The sequence below is a fragment of the Hemibagrus wyckioides genome, linkage group LG06 (assembly GCF_019097595.1).
Source record: "Hemibagrus wyckioides isolate EC202008001 linkage group LG06, SWU_Hwy_1.0, whole genome shotgun sequence".
Classification (NCBI taxonomy): domain Eukaryota; kingdom Metazoa; phylum Chordata; class Actinopteri; order Siluriformes; family Bagridae; genus Hemibagrus; species Hemibagrus wyckioides.
Genome location: NC_080715.1, coordinates 19,438,819 through 19,463,210, shown reverse-complemented (window position 1 = coordinate 19,463,210; position 24,392 = coordinate 19,438,819). Strand labels below are relative to the sequence as shown.

The 24,392-nt window shown below is 39.1% G+C and overlaps 1 protein-coding gene across 7 annotated transcripts; it reads left to right on the top strand.

The window, feature by feature from the left end:
* Nucleotides 1-4,780: 4,780 nt before the first annotated feature.
* On the top strand, nucleotides 4,781-24,283 carry ppp2r3b (protein phosphatase 2, regulatory subunit B'', beta). Of its 7 annotated transcripts, XM_058393314.1 has the most exons (16): nucleotides 4,781-4,856; nucleotides 5,893-6,017; nucleotides 6,503-6,869; nucleotides 17,173-17,358; nucleotides 17,864-17,967; nucleotides 18,319-18,421; nucleotides 19,404-19,478; nucleotides 19,588-19,674; nucleotides 19,761-19,917; nucleotides 20,245-20,293; nucleotides 20,381-20,470; nucleotides 20,669-20,844; nucleotides 21,083-21,201; nucleotides 21,272-21,387; nucleotides 21,870-21,915; nucleotides 22,647-22,782. In XM_058393314.1, the coding sequence occupies exons 3-15, from the start codon at nucleotides 6,540-6,542 to the stop codon at nucleotides 21,886-21,888; spliced, it is 1,611 nt and encodes a 536-aa protein (XP_058249297.1). In that variant the 5' UTR covers nucleotides 4,781-4,856; nucleotides 5,893-6,017; nucleotides 6,503-6,539; the 3' UTR covers nucleotides 21,889-21,915; nucleotides 22,647-22,782. The 7 variants fall into 7 exon arrangements, with proteins under 7 accessions (XP_058249297.1, XP_058249293.1, XP_058249296.1 ...); XM_058393310.1 differs by lacking the exon at nucleotides 21,870-21,915 and having other exon boundaries at nucleotides 22,647-24,283; XM_058393313.1 differs by having other exon boundaries at nucleotides 21,870-22,789.
* The last annotated feature ends 109 nt before the right edge of the window (nucleotides 24,284-24,392 follow it).

Here is a 24,392-nt window from a genome sequence, read left to right as displayed (position 1 = left end):
ATTGATTCTGTCTGACTAGGTGGCTCGTTTTCATCTGTTTTCCAGGAGCCTCTGCCAAGGCACGGGCCTCCCCTTGATGTGAAAAGTGTGTGTCCTTTTCAGCGCATATAAAGCAGAAGCTTCCTCACATGACAAGATGGCATGGGCACAGAGGAGATTTTGCTGGACACCTAAAAACCTCAAACAAAACTTTGCCTGAGATGTTTTGATGGAGTAGTAGGAGAATCTCTTAGGCTTTGATGAAAAGATGGCTTGTGTATGTGTTCGGTAATTGCTATGTTTAGCTTGACCACATGGTTAGCCATGCTCCTTGCCATGTTTGTTATGTTTATACATGAAAACACTTTACAAGTTTGAAAGAACCAGCACACTGCCTCATTACTGCAAGCGGCAGGTCTTTGTGTTTCCTAACCAAGGTAAAACACACAGGCTGGACACACAGGTCATCTCTCTTAGACCATGTGATGTCCATGCCAAACATACAGCCGGCAAACTCGCTTTTCATCTGGTTGAATATGTTGGCAAGTGAAGACTTCCAGTGATTGTTGCTCAACCTTACGACAGTGTAGATTCCTCTACAGAACTTTAGCCATGTGTGGAATAGCTGAGCAGAAAGCATGAAGGTTACATTGTACACAGAACCAAGTTCAGGAGAATCTGCACGTGCTATTAGAAGAGTAAAGACTCTCTCAGATTAGATTAGACTGTTCCATGGGTCCAAATGAACAGAAAACGATAATGTTTCTCATGTTCTCAGCTCTGTTTAATAGACTCTAATATATATATATATATATAAAGACAAAAAGAAAGAAAAAAGAAAGAAAAAAGAAAAATACTTTTTTAATGTGCAATTTATTTCCAGATCCATTAAGGTCTTATGTTGAAAATAATAGCATAATTGGCTCAAATGAAAGGATTTTTATCAGGAATTGGCCATACAGCTAATGTGTAAATATGGCTGATGGTAATTCGTCTCGTTCTTTCTTTGAACTACAATGCGGTTTGACAATTAGTGTTTTTAATGGCCACTTTAACTGTACTAATTTCCTGTTCTTTGCTCGTGTCCAAATTCCAATGGTCAATTTTTACATCAGATTTTTTACTTCAGTTTACTGGCCACATGGCCTGAATTAATGACAGCAATATGATGTCTGGAATATTAAAAAAAAAAAGAAAAAAAAAAGAGAGACTGTTTATTTTAGTGCAACAGAAAAAAAATTATGTTGGTATATTTTCCACCAAGCATATCAATCAAAGCTAAAGAATGACTGTTATCAGAGCATTGTGAACTCTTACCAGTTCACCTCTCAGGAGGATTGCTGAATTAAGGCCTCAATACATTACAGCATCCTTAAGATTTAAGCATCCTTAAATCTCCCACTGTCCTGTTTTTATCTGTATATCTATTTCACTCATCAGACTGTCGGATCATAAATGCCATGTGAGTGTAAAGCTAAGAACGTTCCAGTAGAATCTACAAATATGCTATTGTTTATTTATGCTTATTGCTCAAGATTTAAAACTAAGATGAATTTTAAACGATCCTAGTCCTATTATCCTAATATAAGAAATTTCACTTAAACTGTGAACTGAAAATAAACATTATATTAAATATTATGAGCAATAACATTTTAGTTGTGACATTCTAAAAGACGAAAAGATTTATTAAAGACTAACATCTGATATTGACTCATTTTTTAAATTACTTGATTATTATATAATTTGCACGTATTAGTGCACTATTATGTCATTCTGTTTCAGGAATCCTGTTTGATAAAATTGTATTTTTTATACAGTTTGATAAGGGTCTTATTTTATGGAAGTGCATTTAAGCTCTATCATCATCCTAATATCACTGAGCACAACAATGGCATTACACACAGAAGCATCATCCTCTGTCTGTGCAGACATTCCTACATAACCGAGATGGGACTTGTAGGACTGGTTCCTCATCCAGTCAAGTCTAATGCCTTCTAATCTTCTCCTGCTTTTTTCTGAATTATTCAAACAGTTCTTGAAGCAACAGCAGCGTCTCGACAGCAAGCAAAGCTCCCCATGCGAGAGCTTTAGATAATGTAATGTAAAATGAATGATGAAATTCAGTTAGCTAAAATGAAACAACGTTGCAGTGTGTTTTCAAAGGTGAGGTCTGGGGTGATAACAAATAACCTCTTTTAACCAAAGTCAAAGAATGGAAATACTAAAAGGGCTTGGAAATTTGTTTTCATTTTCATGTTCACAGGGTGCACAAACATGCATATGGGAGCGGAGAGTGGCTTTGTCCAGACAAACGTTTGCCAATTTAAAGAACACTGAAAGTGAATTTTGTTCCCATGTACAAGCCATTTGAGACAAGATCGAAATCTCAAGTCAGTTAATAGATGAAACACATTTTTGGTTACTCATTTTTGTAGGGAAACAATTTAAGGGGCAATTTAGTTGATGCATGAAATAATTTGTGCTGTGATGTAATGCCCATTGCTTTTAATCTTAAGAGCAAACAAGTTTATCTGCTCTTAAATGCAGCTAATAACACATCATTAAAAAAAAGCCTGAACGTTCTTTAGTTAATATTGAAGACATGCTGCCTGACCTCAATAATTCAATGTGACTAAATAAAACAATAAAAGGAATATGCACATAATGATGTGCATATGTTTTCTGTCTTGTTGCAAGACAAAATCAATTGCCTCTGTGAGCTAAACAGGGAAATATTTTGTTACAGCAGTACTATAGCAACAGAACTCTACATCATTTCAAACGCAGATATCTGAAAGGTATTAGTGAGTGAAGAAGGATTTATATATTAGAATTGTATTGGGGTTATTTGGGGGTTTTTGCCACTCCATGCAGTATATTAGAATGGTGCAAATCTCCTTAGTGTAAAAAAAAACTCATAGCCCTTCCTCTCTATACTCTCTCTGCTTTATCCAGTGCAGAGATGGACCCGGTTTAATTCTGAAATGAAAAAGAAATGTGGTAAATTCTTAAATTCACCTGCATAGTTATATAGAGAACAAGAGTTATCCACTGTGCACGTGTGATTGCTGTGTGTGTGTGTGTGTGTGTGTGTGTGTGTGCGTGTGTTTATAGAACCCTGGTAAAGTATGACCCCTGCAGGTCAATGCTTCCCCCCGCTGTTTTGCTTATGAAAAGCCTATTAGATATTTCATTGTTCAGCACAGTGAAACTGAACGTGATCATACTTGCTGTTTGAATCCACTGCGTTTGGGTAATGCAATTTTCATGTTAGTTCTATACTTCACGTTTAACATTGATATCATACAAAATCCCCAAAGGCAAAAGAATTGTATGCCCTCCCAACTGTAATTTCAAATGGAGAGTACAAACATCTGAGAGCAATTGAAGTATTGTGAAAGATTCTCCCCACTGCGGCTCACTTTAGCTCTGCGAAATGTGAATTTAAATGTTTTCTGAACTGAATTTGATTTGGTCTTTGTACTTTTATTAACAATCAGAGGTTGCGTGGGTGGTTTTTGCAATGTTCAACAGAATGCATGCAAATATTTCACCACTATTAAAGAGTTTTAGCAAAATGCTATCGGGGGAACATTTAAAAATGCTACTGTGAAGACAAAGATTAATACACTATATATATATATATATATATATATATATATATATATATATATATATACTGTTTAGATGACAGGGTGATGGGGTTTGTGTCCATGCACAAGTCACAGAGAGAGAGATTGAATGATTTCTAATTCTATTACTTCTATTATGGGGTTATGGGGTGCTTCAGGTGTTACCTCAAGGTACTTCATTTGAATAGCATCTCTAAATTGTCCGTAGCTTGTGAATGTGTGTGTGTGTGTGTGTGTGTGTGTGTGTGTGTGTGTGTGTGTGTGTGTGTGTGTGTGTGTGTGTGTGTGTGTGTGTGTGATTGTGCCCTGCGATGGGTAGGTACCCTGTCCCCCACCTTGTGTCCCAAGTCACCTGCATAGGATAAGCGGTACAGGAGATGAATGAATGGATGGATGGACATATAGTTTTGCTATTATACAGGATGTAGTCAGGATGTAACTAAATCCTTATGTTTCATGAATGACTAATTATTAGTTAAATGATTCACTTTTAAATGATTAAATGATTAACTTTTACTTCAATCCATCTTTACACTTTTTTCTATGTTTACTTTTATGCTAGTCCTATAGTATGATGTTAATATTATATTGTAATTTATTTAAAATGCAGTCTTATTATTATTCTAATTATAGTAGTCTAATATAGTCTAATTATTATTATTATTATTATTATTATTATTATTATTATTATTATTATTATTGTTGTTGTTGTTGTTGTTGTTGTTCATAGTAGTAGTATTTTAGCCTACATTTTCTGCATTTATATTTTAAATTTTAAATAAATGTGTCTTCTTTTTAGTTGCAGTGGAGTGTGTTTGACTGACATTGAAAAAAAATATTAAAAGGAAGTTTTCGGCATCAACTGCAGTTTAACAATGCAAGTAAGCCTTCTGCATGTTTTCGGACTTGGTGGTGAATAATAACAATAATAATAATAATAATAATAATAATAAAATAAATTATTATTATTATTATTATTATTATTATTATTATTATTATTATTATTATTATTATTATTATTCAGGACAATTCATTAAAAAAATGAAGAGGAGTTATTTATGTTATATCCTGGAGCATGCTAACACACTTGTTTAATGTTCATGTAACGCTTTTCCTTTTTTGCCGTCGGTTCGCGAAAAGTCTCGCGAGAAAAGGCTTTCCCAGTCACCCGGGAAACGAGAGTTTGATTCAAAGTAAACCCCGGTGAAGTGTGTTGGGCGTCTTCTGTATGAATTTACAATGCGGGTGAGTTCATGCAAACCTTCTTTTATATGCATTTACACAAGCAAGGGACCTTGTTTGAAGGGTTATGCGGATTATAACTCCGAAACGGTGTACAGTGTAGCGCATAAGATTGGTGAGAGACGTCAAACTTTGTGTCAAGGCAAGGCCATAGCTAATCAGCTAACTAGCTGCCTATTAGCTCCGTTAAACCTTTGCAGGCATGTTGAGCCAGTGTTGTATAACTCGTTATTTATAGTGTTATATAACATATAGCGTTATTTAATCTCACTGGGTCACTGCAACCGCTTCTCAACGGCAAAATAAAACTGTTCAAGTTCAACTAAATGGCACCTGTGTGGCTACACATTATTTCTGCTAGTGTTATGGAGCTAGTTTTCTGTGACGCGAATATTCATCCCTGCACGAACTGCAGCTGTGTACACATCTAATTATTCTGTGTACACATCTAATTATTCTGTGTACACATCTAATTATTCTGTGTACACATCTAATTATTCTGTGTATGTCTTTAGACGTGCAGAGGACTGATGTGGTCAAGCAAGCGTGTTTATAGCGAAGTATCTCTTAAACACCCTGCAGCTAGTAAAGCGTGAGCATTTTTCAGTGCAAGTGGAATGAAGCGTGAGAATGTCTCTGAATCAAAACCGATGTTTTAGGACGTGTTATAAACGTACAAAAAATGTTTTAAGATATGCTTGTTTTAATTCTATAAGTTTATCACTTGGGAGAATGATTTACATTTATTTAAAAGACTCATACTGCGCTAGTTTTGAGCTCATCCAATTAAATGCTTTCTAGAGTGCATATGCCCCGCCCACTCTCTAGCGTTGGTCTTGCAGGTAGGTAACAGGCAAAAACAAGCAACACCTATTCATATTTAGCTGTAGGTCTTCCAGCACACTAGAGTTGTCGTTTATTCATTCTAAGGAGACAGTTATGTGACAAGTACTTTTCACATGAAAAGTTTGAACCACTTGGGGCTGCTCAGTGTCTTCCTCATACTGATGGAGGGTGTGATTCTGTCTTTATACAACAGTTATACAACATCATGCCTTCTCCATCATGGGAGTGCTATTCAGTCAAGTCAGATGCCTCCTGGTGATGACCCTACGGTTCTGCATCACCATCGGCACTGCGCGTGGTTGCCTGTGGCTCAAACATGTATGATGTGACTTCAACATCCTATGACATCTTGTTTAGGATTTCATCATTGTTACAGCTGACAGACTTGGCTGAAGGTGGCGGTGACAAATCCTCCACAGAGAAATTCTTGAAAATGGCTCTTGTTAAACTCTTTGCTGATCTTCATAAGCCACTGTCAAATTTGTTTAGTCTCAGCTTGGGCCTGGCATGGTGTACCTCAAAAGCTCAGGCAAGTGCTGTAACACGCCAGCACTCTGACTTCTAAAATACTGAATATAATCACGGCTCTCATGGGGGCTTTAATGTTATTATAGAGTTATTGCTTTTGATTATGAGTAAGAAGAGTTCATAAATAAATGAAGATCTGTGTGGCTATATATATATATATATATATATATATATATATAATTTTTTTTTTTTTTTGGCAGTACAATCATACAGATGTGTTAACTAGACTAGTGTAAAGTACCACTGAAAAACCCATTTCCCCTCTCTATTTCTAGATGTTTTGACCTTTGCAAGTGAAAACTTAATGGAAAAATGCCTTCGCCTCAAGGATTACAGCCGGTCCTGAAGATGAAAGTAGATGAGCTCTTCCTGAATTGGTTGAGTGAGCCAAGCATCCAGGAGATGCTTAAAGACTACCTCAGAAAGATCAAGAATGGAGATGAGCTCGAGTTCGAAAAGGGCAACAGTCATTTTAGTGAAAACAACAATATTGCCTCAAACTGTAATGTGACCGAGAGGACTTCTGCATCTCTGAGCGCTCCCTGTAGCCCCCCCTCAGCCACACTGCCATCTGGGAGTGGCAGCAGTAACAGATCAGGACCAAACAGCAGGGCGCTGAGACGCTCCGTCAGCGTTAAAAAGGTAAAAAATCATGTGATTCTCTCAGACTTTGTGTAACGTTATTGGAAAAAATATATAGAAAGTGTGTATTTTGTGCACCACTAAACGCTAAGAATATAATTCTAGAATAGAGTGCCACATAGTAGTCAGGTGTCTGTTCTTTAAATGATGATTTGACAGTTGAACTTGGAGAACTTTGTTCCTCTGTGTTGCCACAAGAGGCTGCTGAAGAACCGGCTGCCTCCGGCTTCTGGCTTCAGGGTCTGTGGAAGGACGGGATCTTCTGTGGAATCTTGTGCATTGTGGAAAGAAATACTTTCCGTATGTTACCTTGGACTAAGTCTAGCCCATGGAATGAGTTGTTAAAATATTTTAAACCCACAGATATTGGATTGATGGGTCTCCCACTGTGGGCTGATTTGTGTGATGATTGGCATGATTGTTCAGCCTCAAAAGATGAATTTTGTAACACAATACATTTAGTAGACACTCTGATAGGTGTGTACAATTCGTGTAATTGCAGAGGAATGTATTAACCTGTGGCTAAAATCGAAAAGCCCTTATTTGTACTGATAACCCTAGCAAGAAAAAGAAAAAGACATTCCTGAATGTGAATGCCTGCGATGTGGGGTCAGTGAGTTGGACAGACAGCTGCAGCTATGAGTAGCACTATAGCATGCAGTCATGTTAGAGGTCATGTAGAGAGCCTGTCTGCCCTTTACACACTGCTGTGTTGGTGGATTTTTAAGATAAAAACCATTCATTTGATCAGTATTGTGATTCATTTTGTTCTTAAAATACTTGTGAAGACATGTGATGGATTTAACTGTGTAAATCTGTGTAAGTAGTGTGACAAAGCTTCAAATTCTTTTCACACTCTAGAGCTTATCAACTCTGTAGTTGAGGCTCTTTTGGTGGTCGGTCATGGCCAGTCAAGATATGTTCCCCTGAATGGCAAGACTCCTGATATGACAGGAACACAGCAGCCTCGGCACTCTTAATAATATGCGGCGTAATTTTAGGCAGTGTCAGGTCGGGCCTGTGTCACTTGCTATGCAGACACCTGAGAACAAAGATCTGGGCGGATTACAGTTGGGCAGGGACGGACAGAGAAAATATCCAGCCTCTTGCATCATTCTCTACACCAGAACACTACAATTTATATTCCAGATGAGAAAGTATGCCCCTAGAACTCCAGTGCAATTAAAAAAAATTGAGGGAACAGAATCATAAAAATGAAAGGGAATGTGCTGTAACACAGCTTTTGTCATTGCTTATGAAGGTTTCAGACAATGGGCTTTTTTAAAGAAGACATCTGCTTGCAATAAGACTTATGTCAATGCTATTTTCTCTCTGTTTCTTAGTGCACTTCTTCGTTTGGTAGACAGCACAGATTTTGACAGCTTTGATGTCCATGACCAGTTATTCTCTGCTACTTTAGTGATCCCAGGTGCTTTTCTGGCTATGCAGCAACTGTTGTGCATTCCCCATTTTCTGCTGTGACATAGGCAGCATGTGCTCAAAGCTTGTCACGTTGTATTAAAGTTAGTCTGATCCCACATCGAGTAATGCTCTATTTCAGGAGGGCCAAAGGAATTCCAGAATACAAATGCATTCTTCAAAGGATTAGTTGGAAATTCAATTAACGTCATGGGGAGGCTGCTTGGAACAGCTGGTCCGACTTGACACAAGGTTCCGACAAAGATAGACTTGTTTCCCTTGTGCAAGAAGAAATTGCTCCAAAATTGCCTAGTGTTTAGCGTATAGTTTGCAGAGTCCTTCCAAACTCAACACTGGCTCAACGCAAGGAATTAAACACGGCAGGGCGCGTTGTTATAGAAAATAATCAACGACAGTGTGTGTGATGCAGCCCACCATGAAACAGAGGGCCATTACCACTCCAAAGTGGTCCCAGTAATCCTTGTTGAATCTACCCAATCCAATCGCATAAGTGTACAAGTAGAGTCAAACCTGCCTGTCAGAGTAGTGCACTGTACTTTTTATTAAGACGTTACTGATCTACTGTTTTGATCTTAATCTTAATGTTTATGTATAAAACCTGTACAGTCTATGCAAAAGAAATTGTGAATGTATTTAGCTGTGTTTGTCTGAAATTAAGAGAAATAGGTTTCAGTCATTTAAGCCATATCTCACAAGCTGTGCTGATGTATTGAATATCAGTATGGCTGTGATTTGAGGCTGCAGTTAATCACAAATTTGATTGCTTTTATACAACATTTCTATCAACAAAAAAAATCATAATGATTAGCGGACTTTCTAGACACAGCATGGCCAAATATTTTGGTTAACAAAAACACTTCCTAAAGAAGCCACAGCTAGATAGACCACTGATTGTTGCCATGCCAACGCACAGACTGACTGACAGCCCATCATAAATGTACCCATCTATTGCTAGAACTGGAAGTTTATGTAGAAAACACAGACGAGCAGTTTGATACAAGCAGTGAAGTGTACCAGTGTTATCAGCACTCCTGGAACACTGCCGGTCATATATTTATCAATCTAACGAGTTCAATTAACTAACATTTTTTACATGCATTAAAAGTTGTCATGTAGCTCATACGTCATTGCGTTGTTATGTATTTATCCAGAGGAACAAGCTTACTAATGAGTTTACAGTGAATGGTTTAGGTGTTTCTGGGTATTTCTGTGTCATCATTCAACACCAGAAACGATTTTCCTGAAACTCGAAGACCAAAACAAATCGAATGTAAAAGGCCAGCTAGTACAGCACAGAGACTCCACTGTGTACAGCATTCATATGGACATGATTAGCTGACACCAGTATGGATCATGAAGAAAAAAAATGATGTTGGAAGGCATGAGCTAATATCAAATTTTCCTCACACTATAGTTCTGTAACATTTATTCCCAGCGTTTTATGGCGCTTTATTTAAAGCATGATTTAAATGAGCTAATGGCGTGAAACTTAAAATTAGGCTTTATTGATATGATGGACAATTTCTCAAACTTGAATAAAAAGACAGAAACACACAGAATCCTGGCTGGACACATTCATTTGCATGACGTATTTAGAGTAAATAAATAGTACAATGTAACGAGTCACCAAACACAAATTGAGCATTGTAGATTATCTCCAAGGACACTGCCTGAAGCAAGATTTATTGATTTACTGAATCTGTCCAATTGTCCTTCATTTTAGTTATGTCTTATCAAGCTCAACTTGTTTCTGTCAACTAACACGCAGTACTGGTCAATGAATGTCTTGGGCAACATTCTTTACCATACCAATACTTGTACATGTCTGACGCTCGCCGTATTGTCTTAATATTAGTATTATACCACCAGATATTCTTCATGTAATAGTATTGAATGCTTTTATCATGCCAACTCTGTTAAAAGGAAGGCAGCTGTAAATGTGAATATCACCAGATACCACTTACCCTGTGCTCTCACCGACAGTTATTTTCTGTGATCTACAGCAACAGGAGGAGTGATATGCAGTGGGTGGGGAGAGTGATGGGGAAATAATGATCAGAGTAGAATCGAAACACCAGGAGTGAAGCCAGCCATAAACCAACACACCTTCTCAAGATCCTGGTACTTCTGATTGGCTGGAGCAGCTCTGGCTGGATCAGCAAGGTCTGCACTGAGCTCAGTAAACAGGTCTCTGTAGATATAGATACTCAGGAATGTTTTGGTGTCACATGAACGCCATACAGGGTCCAGTATTGATGTGCTTAAACCAATAGGGTTCAAGTTATTGACAAAGATAAAAAATATGAACATGTGGATCCACAACCTTACTTTGTGGGCAATAACAACTACTTAAACACTGCCTGTGATTTGTGGCATGAGATTGACACTGTGGTCTGGAGCTGAAGTAGGGTGAAATTAAACATGTCAGGACTGTACTGTAAGTAGGTGATGGGTGGCCAGCTCACACTGTAAGAATGCCATGCACATTCTGGTCTGAAAAAGACAACATGGGTGATGGGGAATAAAGGAGGCCATCTGTGTGAACTCTGTAAACAAACATCTCTGAACTCCCATCTACTTTTTACATGTAGAAAAAACAGCTTTATAAAACATTCCCAGTGCTTTGGGAATCTTGTGGTTATGGTTTTTGTTGCTTAAATGCTGCCTTTAGATGGGCAAAGAAAGGACTGAAAGAGTGCAGAGTGAAACTGCTTATCACATACACTGATCAGGCATAACATTATGAGCAGTGACAGGTAAAGTGAATAACACTGATTATCTCCTCATCATGGCACCTGTTAGTGAGTGGGATATATTAGGTAGCAAGTGAACATTTTGTCTTGAAAGTTGATGTGTTAGAAGCAGAAAAAATGGTCATGGTTCTGATAGAAAGGTGTCAGAATACACAGTGCATCGCATTTTGTTGCATATTGGGCTGCATAGCTGCAAACCAGTCAGTGTGCCCATCCTGACCCCTGTGCACCACTAAAAGTGTCAACAATGGGCACGTGGGCATTAGAACTGGACAATGGAAGAAGGTGGCCTGGTCAGATGAATCACATTTTCTTTTACATCACGTGCATGGCTGGGTTTGTGTGTGTTGCTTACCTGGGGAACACATGGCACCAGGGTGCACCATGGGAAGAAGGCAAGCCGGCGGAAGCAGTGTCATGCTTTGGGCAATGTTCTGCTGGGAAACCTTGGGTCCTGCCATCCATGTGGATGTTACTTTGACACGTACCACCTATCTAAGCTTTGTTGCAGATCATGTACATCCTTTCATGAAAACAGTATTCCCTGATGGCTGTGGCCTCTTTCAGCAGGAAAATACGCCATGCCACAAAGCAAAAATGGTTCAGGAATGGTTTGATGAGCACAACAATGAATTTCTAGTTGTTGACTTGGACTTCAAATTCCCCAGATCTCAATCCAATCGCGCATCTGTAGGATGTGCTGAACAAACAAGTCTGATCCATGGAGGCCCCACCTTGCAACTTACAGGACTTAAAGGATCTGCTGCTAACATCTTGGGGCCATATACCACAGCACACCTTCAGGGATCTAGTGGAGTCCATGCCTCATCAGGTCAGGGCTGTTTTGGCAGCAAAAGGAGGACCAACACAATATTAGGCAGGTGGTCATAATGTTATGGCTGATCGGTGTATGTTGCAATATTATTAATTTTTAAATAAATGAGTAGTATTTTACAGGTTATTTTGTTCTTTGTTCTTGGCAATATCCAAGAGTGGTTGAGATGCATCTATAGCAAGTTATGCCGATACTTACAAGTATCATGAACTAATGTATCTTTATCATAGATGCACTTTAAAACAATAAAAACAATTTTTAAAATGTTTTATGGACCTTAGAGCATTACATGCAATACAAAGTAATTAGAAGTAGAGCCAGAGATTGATCACAATATTTACCATAAGCACTGAATTTTCTAGTTAATTAAGTAAATGTAGAAATATCACTGGCTTATACAACTCCATAAAGTAGGAGTACAGCCCTTAGGTGCATGTGCTATATAATGTTGGATGTTTTACCAAATGGTGCTTAAGCTCTCCCCCCATGCAGTATGTTACAAATGCGCAAATAGTACCTAGTTATCAAGTAGGCAGACAGTTTAATTAAAATTCCAATTAAACATGTGAGCCAACTACTGAATGCCTTTAGCCTGTTAGTCATTAAGGCACTGTAAAATTAAGTAAAATTGCATTGTTATCAGACCACGACTATACACTTCTAGTCCTGGAGGGCCATAACACTAAGCAGCTCGGGTTTTTTCCACTCTCAACACTTGGTTCAACTCATTAGCTTCAGTAATGGAATAAGGTGTATTAAAACAGTGCTGAGCTGCAGGGTTGAGCCTCTTTGAGACTGGAGTTGATGTATAAACTGTGTGTTAATAGACGTTTTCTTAAAAGCTTCATTAAATCCCTAACTATCAGTATTTATGGATTCAAAATAGCATGCATTGGGCAAAAACTGGTAGACAGTCACAGCTGTATCATTGCAGGTATCTGTGTTTAGTCAAGTCCAATATCACACACCTGTGTGTGTGTGTGTTTAAACTGTTAGTACAAAAGTGTTGCATGCTTTTCTGTTTGTTAGTTCAGGTGAAAGATGTCTTTCCACTTATCAGATCATTAGCTTTCCCTATTCATCACTGCATCTCTTTTTCCAATTAAAATAAAACTCTTTATGAAATACTGAGTCATGGGAGCATTATCCAGCTGAAACAGGCTATTAGGAAATACTGTTCCCATGTACTTTATCTGCAATAATGTTTAGGACAACAGAACAATGATTTTTCTTTCATAGCTACATTTTCAGCAGTTTGTGCTACCGTAGCTCTCCTGTGGGATCAGACCAGATGAGCTATCCTTTGCTCCCCACTCAACCTTGTACAACTTGCACTGTATTGAGTTATGTTTAGCTTTCATGCACTTTTTGCATTTGGTTGCTTTGCTGCTGTTACATGTAGAGATTACTATAAACTCATGAACGATTAAAGCCCAAGTTCAACAGTTGTTTTATTTGTTATTTTCTGTTCAACATTCGAAAATATTTCCATGTAGGTTCATGATTTATTCAATTAACCAGGCATCAGTATCAGGCATTTGGTTTATTGTGGTTTTTGCTCCATTTCTTGCTTCTCTATATTTTCTAGTTGGGAATAAGGAATGGATTCACATCCATTATCTGAAGTGTAACTACTCAGTATTCAGAAGATCATTTAGAAACCATTTTGACCAAAACAAAAAGTAGAGATGACTAAAAGATAGACTTTGTGATATTAAGACAAAATTTCTGGAGTCCCCGATTTCTTGCCCCCAAGGTTTTATGTATGTTGTTTGTTTGTTTATTAATAATAATAATAATAATAATCATCATCATTTTTAACATTAGTCATCTAGTGCTGTTCAACTCTAGCTGCTTTGTGTATCTAAAATATATGTGGACATTCAGGTTTAAGTACAAGTCTGTAGCAACTGCTGCTGTTTGTTAGCACCTTCTTTTCTGCTTTGCTGATGAGTTTCTTTGCAGTTGTCCCTCTGATTGGACACAAGGCTTTGTTTGGAAAATGGCACTATTGGCATGGACAGCTGCCTCCTCTTGTACAAGCAGTTCCTCGACTTGTTCTGTTAGTGCCAGCTTACTTAAACAGAGGAGAGTTGTTTTTACATACCATGCAGAGCTATCAGACGGAAAAGTGTGTTACAACTGAACAGTCATAACAAGCAAAATGCAGAAAAGCTTCTCTGACTTGTTTATTTTGTCTTCTTTTTTCCATTCTGATGTAGCTGACGGATGGATTTGGATAACAAAATCAGATAACAAATACCATGTTGCGTTTATCAAATGCATGCAGTGCCCTTCCATCAGAGGCAACAGGAACTGGGATCCTGCTGAATCGAGTGGAAGAATGTGCACTCTGCAATCTGGCATCTAAAAATACTTATCATTTAAGCCAGCCAGGGCTTAATTTTAGTCCCAGTTTAGCAAGAGCCACAACATCAAGCCTTGTGTTCACAGTAAGACAGTTTTAAAGCTGCTGTCTTCTTTCTGAATCCCATACCTGTTTTAGATGTTTTGAACACCGTAATGAACAGCTATTTTTGGTGGCTGCTTACAGAGCATTGACATAAATGCTGTTTTATGATCTTAAGAAACTCCTGCTTCTTCAGTCATGTCCTCTGTAATAAGGTATGGAATGGAAGCTGTAGCCTTGGAAAGCCAACTAAACAACATGTAACATGTTGTTTTTTTTTTTTTTATCATTATATGAGACTTTTAAATCATTTGTCAATGCTTAAAAATGACATTTGGTTGGTTTTGCTACCAGTACATAGCTGTACTGTGTTATTGTGAAATATGTTAGTCTTACACTCAGACAAAGGGGCAGGTTACTGTTTGTGTAATGGAAGAAGCAGTGTCGCAAGAAAGCTAGTAGCTGTGAATTATCATGTTGCAGTCTGCCAAAAGTGTGTCTCCTTATCACAGTACTCTGAAACAGGTTTGTCGTCTTGCATAACCTTCTGTGATAGCTGTGGAATGCACACTGGAAAGGGCAGAACCACCCCATGCCTGCTATCTCTCTCTCTCTCTCTCTCTCTCTCTCACTCTCCCCCTCACTATGACTTGTGCATAGACACAAACCCCATCACCCTGTCGTCTGAGCAGTGGCCCTGCAGGACAAGGCTGTGGAAGCTCAGAGTGTTGTACTGGATGTATGGGACAGTGGGCAGTGTAGGGAGCAGGGCTGAAAGAAGCAGCTGCTGCTGGTCATTAAGTGACTTTGTGATCTGCTGAAGGAGGACAGAGAGAGTGTCCTGTGGCGAGACAGTCAGTGAGGAAGACCATCGGCGGCTGTGCTTCATTGTCTGGTGGAAGCATGAGGATGAAGGAGTTATCCCTGCGCCAGGACCCTGACCTGAGGAAAGAGCTAGCACTGCTGGCCCGTGGCTGTGACTTTGTCCTGCCTTCACGCTTCAAAAAGAGACTGAGAGCTTTCCAGCAAGGACAGGCAGGTCGTCTTAACTGTTGCCCAAAAGGCTGAGCCTTCTTTCTGTGTCTATTTCATGAGAGTATTGTGTTTTTGTGAAAATATCCCATCTCTTAAGTTCTTGATGGATGCAAGGACATCAGTGTGATTCATTTGCATGTTGCTTGTTGAGATTAATGCAGCTGAAGTTTCTGATGCTAACATTAAGCAGGAGACTCTGTTCTGTTTGGTGTAGGAGATGGTCATTTCCTTTTATAGACATGGCTGACACTGGTGTAGCAGGGGAAGATTAAAAGCATTCATCTCTCCTGCTGTTACACTGAACCCTTTCCTGGCACATCAGAGCAAATTCTTCCCAATGGTGGAATGTCATCTAAAGGGCTCATGATGTTTAAGTGTGTGCCGTAGCGTTGGTGATGGAAGCGTGTGCAACAGGTTGTTTACTGCTGATAGAGTAGAGGTTACTAAAAGCCAAAATAAAGACAAGTATAATGTGGTCTTACCATGAAGGAGGAAGTCAGCAGGAGTAAACACCATGGGCACAGCCTATTACATGACACACAAACAGTGCACTAAACTCTTGAGTCATAAATAGGTACAAGGGTATGGGTTTAATATTGTGTTTGAACAGATACACTGTGTCTGGCCGGTAGGTGGTTGTTATTATTAGGTTGAAATTTGTGGAATGTTTGTAGTGTTTGGCTTCTCGCTGTTCTATTTTAGGCTTATAATAACATTTGTTATCCATATCCTGTTCACTTGTAAACATACCAGCAAACAGTAAGGTTTTTTTTTGTTTTTGTTTTTTTTTTTATGGATAGAAATGGATACAAGCTTATTAATTGTACAGTTTCTTGGGTTTATTGTGATCTCAAGCCGGTTTGATTTTGAGAAGGGATCCCTCACAAAGGCTACTTGTTGATACCTGCTGATACCAAGCTATTAAAAACATAGTGGAAACTCTAGATGTTAGCTCATGTCTTTTCGCAGCAGGCCTGTAAAGACGTACTGGGCTATGTTTGGCTTGTGGTCAGCATGGTCACTTGTTTGTGGCCTTTGAGCTCTCAGCAAATCTGTTGGTCCCATTCCACCACTTCAGTGCGAATACAGTTCATACAGTGTGATAATACATCACCTGCTGTTATGACCAAAATGTTAAATTAGGATAAATGTGCTTCTGGAAACGTGTTTTAGACTGCTTTCCTGGGGAGGATTTCCCCATGCCTGTCAATGTTTAGCATTGAAGAATAGATTAAACATTTGAAATGTGCACAAGAACTTTTTTTTATTTGGTTTCAAATATGAAGTTTGGGCAGCTGAGATTTTAGTGGAGAAGGTGTGAATAGGATTTTGGCTCACAACTTGTAAAGTGCATGCCCTTACCCATTACAGAATATTTTAGACCCTTTGCATCACTCTGTGAGTATTTACATTGGTGTCACAGCAAGTAGACCTGATACTGGCATTGCTGCATCTCTGTCTAGAAGGTATTATTGGAGGAATAATTTGGTCACGTTTCCTGGGTAATTACCGCCGTGTTGCAGGCTGGTATAGTTTTAATGCCTAAACTAAAGGACTAAATAGGGATTATGATTATTAACGTTGAAAGACTTGCTTTTAATGTTACCCTCAAGGCATATACTATCTAGGGGAAAACACAAGCAGATCCTCAGCATGATTTCTAAAAGTGTTCTGACTTCTTGTATTATGCTGTCGTTACTTGACCTGTCCTAAGCCAGAAAAGTTCATTAGGCTGTAATGTGTCGAGCAGCGTGGCTGTTGCTCCAGTGGGACTGGGTGTGAACTCGGCAGGCCTCGTGGCTCACTGTTTATTTCTGTCTGTTTTGGCAGGCTCAGCTTAAGAAAGAGGAGGCCGTTTCACCAGCATTAAGCGAAAGCATTCCGAAGTTCTATTTCCCTCGAGGGCGGCCCAAAGCCAATATCAACATTGACAATCTCATTTCCAAGATAGAGAAAATATTTTCTCAGTTTCCCAGTGAAAGAGTAACTATTGAGGATATGGGGAAGGTTGCCAAGGTAAGTGTGATTTTGTAATTTGCAGCCTCCAGCCACCCAGCAAAGTATTTGTTTGTTTAATTAACAGAGGTCCACAAATATTTGCAGGTTTAAATATGTTTCTGTTCAGTAATCAACGTTTTCAAGTAGATATTGCTCATCCTGAGGAAAAATCTGGTGGCGGATTCCTTTAACATCACTTTGCTTAAGATGGCCAACAATTTATGGGAAACCTTCGTTCCTTTAAACAAAATAATTTATAAACATAATTATCGCTCGTTTGCCTTGTTTGTTTATATCAAAGCTTACATTTAAAGTCCCGATGAGGAATCGCTGCTGTTGGCAGGCTAAATTTTGGCAGGGCATGAAAAGATGCTTTCAGAGGAGTATTTTAAAGAAGGCTGTTAACTTAACATTTTATTATGCTTAATGTGAAATTTTGTTTTCTGGTGAAAGAATATTTAAATGCTGATTTTCATGCCTTTCTTCAATAGTTGGGCTCTGTGTATAATTCATGTTTCCTTAGGCCTGTGAATGCCCACTCTACTGGAAGGCTCCATTGTTCTTTGCTTCTGGGGGAGACAGGAGGGGATATGTGTCTGTTCACAAATTCGTGGCAATGTGGAGAAAGTAAGACAATGAACCTTTCTTTATTATTGGAGTCTCTCACTCTAACATGAGCAGCACTTGTTTTTAACAATGACTTGCACGTTAATGTGAAGCCAGAGACTTGAATATGCCATGTAGCCTGTGTGTTCATTTAGGATTCCCCCAATAGCTCAGCACTGCTGGAAGAATTAATGCACTTCTCTTCACAAATCAGTATTCATGCCTTGCTGTAGGTCAGAAATGACCAAGCAGGAATACTGAAGTCTTGTTTTTAGAACACAAAAGTCTGGGGTTGTGCATTTCAAATGAAAATCCATGTTCTTTGAGAGGCCAAAGTGTCTGAAAGCATCTGTTTCCTGTTCTCCTGTTCAGAGTGCTGCAGACTTGTCATGATGATGCATCCAAGTTTATTCACCTTCTAGCCAAGCCTGGCTGCTCTTATTTGGAGCAAGAGGACCTCATCCCATTCCTGCAGGTACGGAGAATTAGCTTAGAGAGACATCTAGAGAGCGTCCAGAACATCAGCTGTGTAGCTTGCTTGCAGAGGCAGGAAAAAAAAGAAGTTTTTTGGGGGTGTTTTTTTCAGATCCTGAGACGTTTCACAAATAAAGAGCTGAGAAGTAGATTCAGAACAATGGGTAGTAACAATGAGAGTAGTTTACTCATGTGCAATGGCTCATTAATAACTTTTGATACATTTAGTAAACAATACATTTAGTAAATGTTGTCTTTGTGTACATCCAATATGAAGGCTGTGCGTCGGGTGATTATTGCAGCCGGAATTGCATTCACATTGAAATGCAGAAGGTCTCTGCATCCTTTCTCTCGAGGGCAGAGTGGTAACAAGCATTATTTGCCATGCTGGCTATTTCTGCAGCCGTTATACTGTTAGCCCGTGATGGACGCCTTGCTGATATTCAGGATGGCAGGAGCAGGCACTGGGGGTCAGCAGCCCTTCTCCTGCAGAGGAAATACACTTTGGCATTCACGCTTTAATTTGTGTTGTGTGGCTTCAGCAATTGCTTTGACTGTTTTGATGAATGAAAAAAGTATTGTGGTGGAGTACATTTGAATGTACGTGCCCGCACCCAAAAAGAGGTGATTTATGTGTTTTCCTATTATTTCATTTCATATGGGGAAGGAGTGCAGAACCCCCTCAAAATAAGTCACGGCCAGCTGAATCTGGTTTTGTCCTTGTAGAAAACTGCACTAGATCAAACCTTTTAAAATGTCTGCACATCATTGGTCACCATGATGTTCTTTGCAAACGGGTATATACAGAAAGAATTTTTTTTTCCCCTCTTAGTCACTAATCTAAATCAGAGGCCATTAGCAGCACACAAATTGCTTCAACACAGTTTTTTTTTCTCCTCATATGACTGTCATTTGTACTGTCGACTTTGATGTGATATTGGTATCTGAGAAGAATTGTGAAAGCCTCATCTCTTTTGTTTAAGGATGTGGTGGATTCGCATGCAAGCCTTGCTTTTCTGAAGGAGGCCTCAGACTTTCACTCACGCTACATTACCACAGTAAGGGCAACACATCATAACTGTTTAAAAGAATTTGTCTCATTTTAAATTCTTTACATGTATTTTTTTATAATGAAGATTCATTTTCAGTGAGTTGTTTTCCCAACAGGTAATTCAGAGGATATTTTATAACGTCAACCGATCATGGACGGGAAAAATAACATGTTCCGAGCTGCGGAGAAGCAGTTTTCTTCAGGTTGGGATGCTTTAGTAGGGTCATGTGATGAGGACATTATTAACTGGTGTATAAAACGTTTTACAAGTCACACTGAATTTTCACAGAATGTGGCACTACTGGAAGAGGAGGACGATGTTAACCAGCTGACTGAGTACTTTTCCTATGAGCATTTCTATGTCATCTACTGTAAATTCTGGGAGCTGGACACTGACCACGATCTGTACATAGACCAGAGGGACATGGCACGGCACAATGATCAAGGTAGCAGGCCAGTCTTCTTTACAAAAAAAGTTGGTTCATAAGTGCCTTCATGTTTCTTTATGAAGTCAAATGTCTTTTCCATTCCTCACCACATCACACAGGTCTGCGTTTGGTGAAGAGGAATAAGATCAATAGGACATTAATTCCCTTGCACTGTGAATTACCTGCAGCATGATGTCATGTCTGCCACTTACATTGATCTGCCTCTTTTAAACCATGTGTCCTTTAGGGTTAAAATAGTTCATATAATGTGTCTAAATGACACTGTATTGCAAATGTAATTGTTTCATATGTATCTATAATGTGTGTGTTTTTTTTTCATCCTAGCCATCTCCCACAGAATGATTGAAAGAATATTCTCAGGAACTGTAACAAGGTACAGCCATTTGAACAGAAATTGAATCCATAAGACCCTAGTAGTGTCTTGAATGGTTGTTCATTAGTGTTTTTTTGTCATGAACAGAGACAGGAAGGTTCATAAAGAAGGCCGGTTGAGTTATGCTGACTTTGTTTGGTTTCTTATCTCCGAGGAAGACAAGAAGACTGAAACAAGGTACCAGCAAATTATCTGTCTTTTATCTTTATGGTTCTATTGTACTGCATTTTAAATCGACTGCTGACTTTCTGCAGTCTTGTTAAATAAATAATGTTATATTGGTTCATTTTGTGCTTTGTAAATATTATTTTGGACTGAAATAAGAAATAAATTACTCAATGGTCTGAGTAATTGTTGTGACTCGTGGCTCTGTAGCATAGAGTACTGGTTCCGGTGTATGGACGTGGATGGCGATGGCGTTCTGTCCATGTACGAGCTGCAGTACTTCTATAAGGAGCAGTGTCAGAAGCTGGAGGCCATGGCCATTGAACCACTGCCTTTTGAGGACTGTCTCTGCCAAATGCTGGATCTGGTCCAGCCTGAGACACCGGGTAGGCTTCGTTTGTTTGAATAAAGAGAGCAAGTATGTGCGTTGTTTATGCAAGTATTTGTGTATTCTGAAATATGGTTTATAGATATCTATATAGCCTTGGATTAACATGCACTCCAAAAATAACTTGGTATTGCTTCCTAAATTAAGATGGTGGTGAATGCACTGAATATATTGATTGTTGACTGGAGCATGTAGAAAAATGAGTTAATATTGATATTTGTTTATATTCCGTTTAGGGAAGATCACCCTCCGGGACTTGAAGAGATGCAAGCTAGCTCATATATTTTTTGACACTTTCTTCAATATTGAGAAATATCTGGATCATGAGCAGAGGGATCCATTCATGGTAGCAAAGGTAATGACCAGTCTTTACATCCTTTTTATGTTTGGACAAGGCATTATAATAATTTGTTTATTATAAACAGTCCTTCCAGGATGCTGAGAGTTTGGGACAGGAGTTTTCTGACTGGGAGCGATATGCTGCAGAGGAGTACGATATTTTGGTGGCAGAGGAAGCCGCCAACGAGCAGTACAATGATGGGTAAAGCATCAGGATTTCATCACCTATTTCATATCGTTACCTTGTCACATCTCAGCTCATGCATCATTAATATCACACTGCTGCCTCTCACCTCAGAACATGTCCATATTCCAGCCTGGGTAAGCTTTCACTAAAGACAAACTTAGAACTATTTAGGGTTTAATCTACACTGAGTGGCTATTTTAATTGACAAAGTTCTATTAGTTATATGCTAAAAGATGCCAAAACAGCTCTGTGCAGGATACTTGGATTTATTTGGAGCCATTGTTCATGGCAGTAACTGAGCAGTATTAATTGTAGTGTCATACATTCTCCAATGAATCTGAAACTCATCTCTTGATTAAAATAAGGTCCAGTGATGATAACTTAAAAGCCTAATATGAGATCTTTTTTATTACTGTTTTGCTTTACATTAGACTGGCGTAAATAGTTTGAGGATCTAGGACTATGTTGATGTGCTGTGTGTTATGTGCTGGTTTTAGGAGCACCACTGATTTCTGACGGCAGCTTCTGTGTTGAGTTCTATAGGTAAGATAGTTTAAGTGCTGGGTGTCGGTGCTTGTTCACCTGAGACCACTCACTCAAGTCCCAGGGAACCCAAGTCCTCAATCATTTTCTAACTGATTTAATCATGATATTTACTTTCACTCTGGCAGAATGTCTCCCTTTTTGATATAAAGTGGGTAGGACTAATGTGGGCTAAAACTTGAATAAATGTTAGCCTCTCCAACTCTATGGCTAGGCTGATGTCACTTCTTTTGCCCACACTGTGTTCCTTTTCACTGTTTGCTTGAGTGAAGTAGCAGGCAGGTGTCAATCAAGTATTCTAATCAGGATATGTCAAGGCTGATGTGACTTTCCCTGCCTACTTTTTTATTTATATATTTTTCAATACTACAGGTTAGTATGTGTAATATCACACGTATTGTTTGGCACCATACACTTTAAAATGCTAGGTGTTTCCTGGGACTTTTCATCGACCTGTCCACTCTCTTCACCCTGGTGCTCCACGTGTTCCCAAACCTCCAGTGATCCATTTTCCACATACTGACTTGAGTAGTTCCAACTTGACGTTAAAAGTAGCCGTGTTTTATCCGAGCTTCTTTACTTGGAAACAGATTTAAGTGACCTGTTCAGTGTGTGAAATGTATTTTCTGTGTTGGTTTCATCCAGTTGAGTGAAAGCTGCACTTGTCAGTCAGCACTACTCATGTTCAGGATTAATGAGAGAGTAATCAGTTGCTGTTCCCTTCTCTCCAGCTATGAGAATCCTCTGGTTCCAATTGACTGCATCTCCAGTGAGTTTGACCTGTGCAGTGAGAAAAGGCACTTGTTTGAGTTTGCTAACCCTCACTGTGACCTGGACCTGGACAAGTACAAATACGAAGACGATTTTGAATGACGGCCACTTGCAGCGATACAAACATCAAAACTATCCACAGATACACAGACACCCAGCAGAGCACAGCAAGACAGGCCACGTGCAACTAGCGCCATGCCCGTAGCCATTCCCTCTAAACCACTTCAATGCAGCCACATGCATGAGCTTACAAGTTCATGTTTGTGTTCTGACTGGCCAAAGAGTGCGTCCCAGGTTCTAGTTAAGATGCAGTACACCAATAGCCTGGTGGAACACATGAAGAGGAAGGCTTGGGCTCGCGCAGCACACCAGCAGTGTAGAATCAGCTGTACAGAGCCTGACGGCTCCTACTGAGCTCTGTGCCTGATCAGCACAGGATGAGCGTTAGGACTGTCAGGCTCGTCTGTCTGCACTCGAACCAAACTACAGGTTATTGAAGAACACTTGAAATGTGCTCCAAGTGTAGAATATTTAACACACAATTGGCAAATGGCAAACATTCCACATATTAACCAAAGTGACTACAGACTTGAGCTTGATTTCATTAATGTTGTATTTCTAATAACGCTGTGTGTAGGTGTGTGAAACGCCTCGCACTCAGAGCTCCTCGAGGGGAAAAAACTGTTTTTACAAATACTGTGCCTGCTGTCAGCCTCGACTTCGCTGTTTCACAGATGTGAACACTTGTTTTAAATTATAGATTTATTTATAAATATTTGTATATATTTATTTGGTGTTTGCGGTGTTTTGTTGGAAATGATGAAATTTATCTGAATTTTAAATAATTCTTTTTCTTTTTCTATAAAAGTACCTTGAACAATGTACTTTAAAATGAAAAAGTAAGCCTTTTTTTTTTTATGAGTTTAATAAAGTATTATATCGTCAGTCATCCTGTCTATGATGAGTGTCATCCATCAGAATGTGAACTCTGCCTTAGGGGTGTGTGTGTGTGTGTGCACCCAGTATGTCATGTTGGGTCATAATTACAATGAAGTTCAGCTAACAGTTTACTCATGAAGTCATATTTTACATAACCTGTTCAACAGAAATTCAAGCCTCTTTATCAATATACATACAAGTCAGGTTATAGCTTTTAGCCATATTTTATATTCTTCTCCTAAAAATTGATTAAAAATAAAATATCTATTTGTTTTCAACTGTTACTACTATTTACCAAAAAATACCAGTTGAGTACATGTGTAAATATGAGTACATGTCAATTTGTCACTTCTGTTTAAAACCAGCTCATCCTGTCCAGAGAGCAGTAATTCGGCTCAAATTTTTTTTATATTGGACAGATGTGTCTTTTCTGTTACATATTGGTACAATATACAAAGTCACCTGATCAGTCTTGAAATTTATCAGATTATATGAACCTGAGTTGAAAAGCTCAAGTGGTTAAGGCTGTGGGTCTTTGATCAGGGTTCGAGCCCCAGCACCATGAAGCTGCCACCGTTGGGCCCTTGAGCAAGGCCCCCAACTTCCCTCCTGCTCCAGGGGTGCTGCATCATGGCTGGACCCTGCACTCTGACCCCAACCACCAGGGATGGGATATGCAAAGGGGGTGGGGGTGGGGTGGGGGACACACCCAGATTCTGATATTGTATATCTAGTTATATGCTTACTGTAGTGATGTGGACAATACA